The following is a 3,563-nucleotide window of genomic DNA, read 5'->3' on the forward strand; positions in this document are numbered from 1 at the left end:
TCATGTATTGCTCCAATACATACAAAGTTTCTCTATCATAAGCTGCTTCATTTACTAAAGTGTTGCAAGTATACTCCCGTTTGTTCTTTGCATAAATCCAGCCAAGTAACCATGCGCTGATTGTTGTCTCCAAAAAACTTTGAAGCTCCTCTATATTTTGATTCCACATCTTTGGAAAAATCAAGTAGGTTCCGGGCATATTCCACATTACATTGTAGAGGGTATCATCAAAAATTAGTGTGTTATTTCCATCCAGGTCATGAAAAATTCTCCATGCTACATCTAAGTTTTTGTGGTATACAAATCGATATCCAATAAGAAGATCCGTCTTTTGACATGCTGCATGCCCTGTTATGACCTTAAACTTTTGATGGTGCCGAGGAAAGCACAACTCAAGAATACGTCGAGTCCTTTGTAGTCTATTAGTACTCCAGATCCATACCTCAAACCATTGCATACAAAAATCAAGGAAAGTGAATGCATCTTTGCGAATCAAATGCCAAACACTTGTATTCTCTTCCACAAGATGCATATGTTTGGCCCAGTCTGGACATACATCACCATGTTGCATCTCAATGGTCTTAAGTAAAACACCATTGAGTTCAAGTATCAATACTCTTCTTTGTTGCCTTATTGTATCCAGGGGTGGTGGAACTCTTTTGCCTCTAGGTACATAAGTCACCAATGATTGGTGCCACCTCAATAGTAAGTTTTCTGTACACTTGAAATCAAAGCTATATGCTTCAACATATCCTGTTGAAAACAAAATGTTTGGTTAATGTACATTCAAAATTTTGAATAAATATATTATGTGCCAACAACATAAATTCATCCATGATATGGATGGTCTTAAACCTTCATAGACAAATGCTCCAATACCTCATTAGTTCAACCAAAAAAATAAAAGAGCGAGTATATTATCAATGCTAAATTTCATCAAATTTATTGAATATGATGTATAAAAGATTTTCACTATTGAGATAATTGAGTCTATCCAAATTAAATTATTATGATATTCATAGCCTTACACCTTGACAAGGCAATATCTTCAATAAAAAACAAACACATCTTTATTGCAATCGAATTGCAAATATTGACAAAAGAGATAATCAAATGATAGTAAGTTTGAAGGCATTTGATTTCTTGATACAATAGTGTAAAGATTTGGCTCGTACAATCCAAAAATTAAACCCATCTAAGCACATTGTTTTGGCCAAAGCCTAAGTCTATCTTATGGGCTTTTAGGTACAAAATGGCTCCAAATATTTTGCACCCAACAAGTCTTGATATTTGTGCAGATCCCATACTTCAAACTGCACGTTTAGACCTCAGAAATGGTTTCCTTCAACCTGCAGCAACAACTAGTATGGGTTAGGTTGGAATCTGATTATACTGTCACTCAATGTTTAATGAAACTAGACATTATCCTACCCATAAGCTCAAGTAAGCCTTTTGTAGCCTTGATATGTATGCTTTTGCTGCAACTCCACTTATGAGATGACCACGATCATATCCCAAGCGAGTAGCATAAGCAATAGCGTGTTGATCACTCAAAATCCTTCTTTTGTAACACACTTTTAACAAGCTTAGCTGGTCTTTGGATAGTAATGGTACTCCCGCTTTGGATGCCAACATTGCTAGATCCTTGCTTATAGATTCTACTTCTCTTTTTTCCCCTCTTGATTGGACATACTTTAGCTTATCACCATATAATGGTAAGTGTGAAGATGCAGAAGATGAGTTTTCCACTTCTTCTCGCAAAAATAGGGAGGTGAATTGGAGCCATTCTTCCAGTACATCTTGAAAATCGATAAATAAATTATGGCCATGTGTGATAGGAGATTGACCTAGCCGATTAAGCAAAATAATAGACCTAATGTCATTTGTATTATTTAGATTTAAAAGGTAGGGTAGAAGGTCATTGCACAGTACGTAGTCGTGCCCTCCTTGAAAACGTTCAGGGAAGAGACAGTTGTCTTTTGGATTAACACATCCCTTGAAAGGGCTATCATCAATAAGCAATGTATTCTTCTTATTGCAAATATCTTGGAACTGATTCCAAACCTTGAGTAAAGGTTTAAACATAGCCTCAACAGTAGGCTTATCTGGCCTATACACTTTTCGAAGATTATGGATATAACATTCTTCTTGTCCCCACACCATAAAGAAATGATATTTCTTATGTGCATACTGTTCAAGAGTGTTTACATAGGCACAAACATTCTTGTGTAGCATGGTGGACCAAATACCAACATGAAAGTACTGGCAAATCTCATCCAAAAATTCAAAACACCCGGGGGCGAATAACAACTGTGGTGCGACCAATATCAATTTGAATACAATTTGTTTGTGGATGCATCTTCTCTTCCTTGTTGAGTAAAACTCCATTAAGATCAAGTATAAGCGCATGTTTCTTTATGGTGATTGCACGAGGATATTTTCTGCATACAATACAGAAGAATGATAACACTTTAATGTGTTTACATACTTAACAATATTAAAACAAGTGATCCTATATTATCAATGAGAGCTAATTACAACAAAACATCCACAAGTTTACTTTCGTTTCATGCTCCCATACTCATCTATGACGATGGCTCCTAGACTTGATTGCATTTCCCTATTGATTGGTGAAGATTGAAATACTAATCTATCTCCATCTCTCTCAAAAGAATATAAACTTCCTAGAGGCCTACTCTTTTGTGTATCGGAACGTAGCTCCTCAACACGTTGCTCTATTTCTTGCGTACTTAACTTGTGATTGTTAGAAGCAGCTATACCTGTAAAAACAACTCTCGCTGAGAAACATACTTTTTAACACACAAAATTGCTGAATAAATCATCTTAAATAACATCCTATTGAAAAAGATATACCTTTAGTTTTCTTGGCACCCTCTGCCACCACAGAGTCCTTGATTTCAACTATTCTCTCTTTATTCGTAGCATATGTAGCCTCATCAATTTCTTCAACACCCTCTGCCACAGAGTCCTTGATTTCAACTATTTTTCCTTTATTTGTAGCATATGTAGCCTCATCCATTTGTTCAACAATCTCTTCTTGTCTCTCCTTGGTTGCAGAAGTCTCTTGAAGCTCTTCATTAACTTTATCTTTATTCTCACTAACCTCAACATTAACTTGCAAATTAGGAATGTCCTTAATCTCTTTAGTCCTATCACTTGAAGGCCTTGAAGATGTTTGCAAAGTTGAATCATCGATGTGATCTACCTCCACCATGTTGTCTTCATTATTTCTAGCATTTAAATCATGAGAGTTGATCTCTCTAGTAGGGCTTTCATGATGATGTTCTAGTTGAGCAATGTTATCTTCGTCTTTTCCTTCTTTGTATATATCTATAAGATTAAAATAAAATGCTATTACTTTTAGGATTTAAATAATACACCAAGGCTAATACAATACTAGTCATTTTTATATCTACACATATACTTTGTATCCAAACTTAGATTACTAAACTTTGACTGATGTACCATAATGAATTAGGAACCATAACATAAGAGTCATACTTGAGTTTGAGCCTCACTTACAAGGGCAACGTAAAGATCGC

The 3,563-nt window shown here is 35.5% G+C and overlaps 1 protein-coding gene across 1 annotated transcript; it reads right to left on the bottom strand.

Moving 5' to 3' along the window:
- Nucleotides 1-2,556: 2,556 nt before the first annotated feature.
- On the bottom strand, nt 2,557-3,095 carry LOC147635639 (uncharacterized). Its single transcript, XM_086802296.1, has 2 exons — nt 2,875-3,095; nt 2,557-2,780 (listed from the first exon to the last, which is right to left on the bottom strand). Exons 1-2 carry the CDS (start codon nt 3,038-3,040, stop codon nt 2,557-2,559), a joined length of 390 nt encoding a protein of 129 aa, XP_086658422.1. The 5' UTR covers nt 3,041-3,095.
- Between the last annotated feature and the right edge of the window lie 468 nt (nt 3,096-3,563).

Source organism: Cibotium barometz, chromosome 9 (assembly GCF_041138505.1).
Source record: "Cibotium barometz isolate CiBa-2024 chromosome 9, ASM4113850v1, whole genome shotgun sequence".
Lineage (NCBI taxonomy): Eukaryota > Viridiplantae > Streptophyta > Polypodiopsida > Cyatheales > Cibotiaceae > Cibotium > Cibotium barometz.

Bases quoted from the DNA above. Each gene is read 5' to 3' on its own strand.
- LOC147635639 (XM_086802296.1), bottom strand. From the start codon at position 3,040: ATGGATGAGGCTACATATGCTACAAATAAAGGAAAAATAGTTGAAATC. The intron at 2,781-2,874 runs GTATATCTTTTT...TTGTTTTTACAG, and splicing joins GGGTGCCAAGAAAACTAAAG to GTATAGCTGCTTCTAACAAT.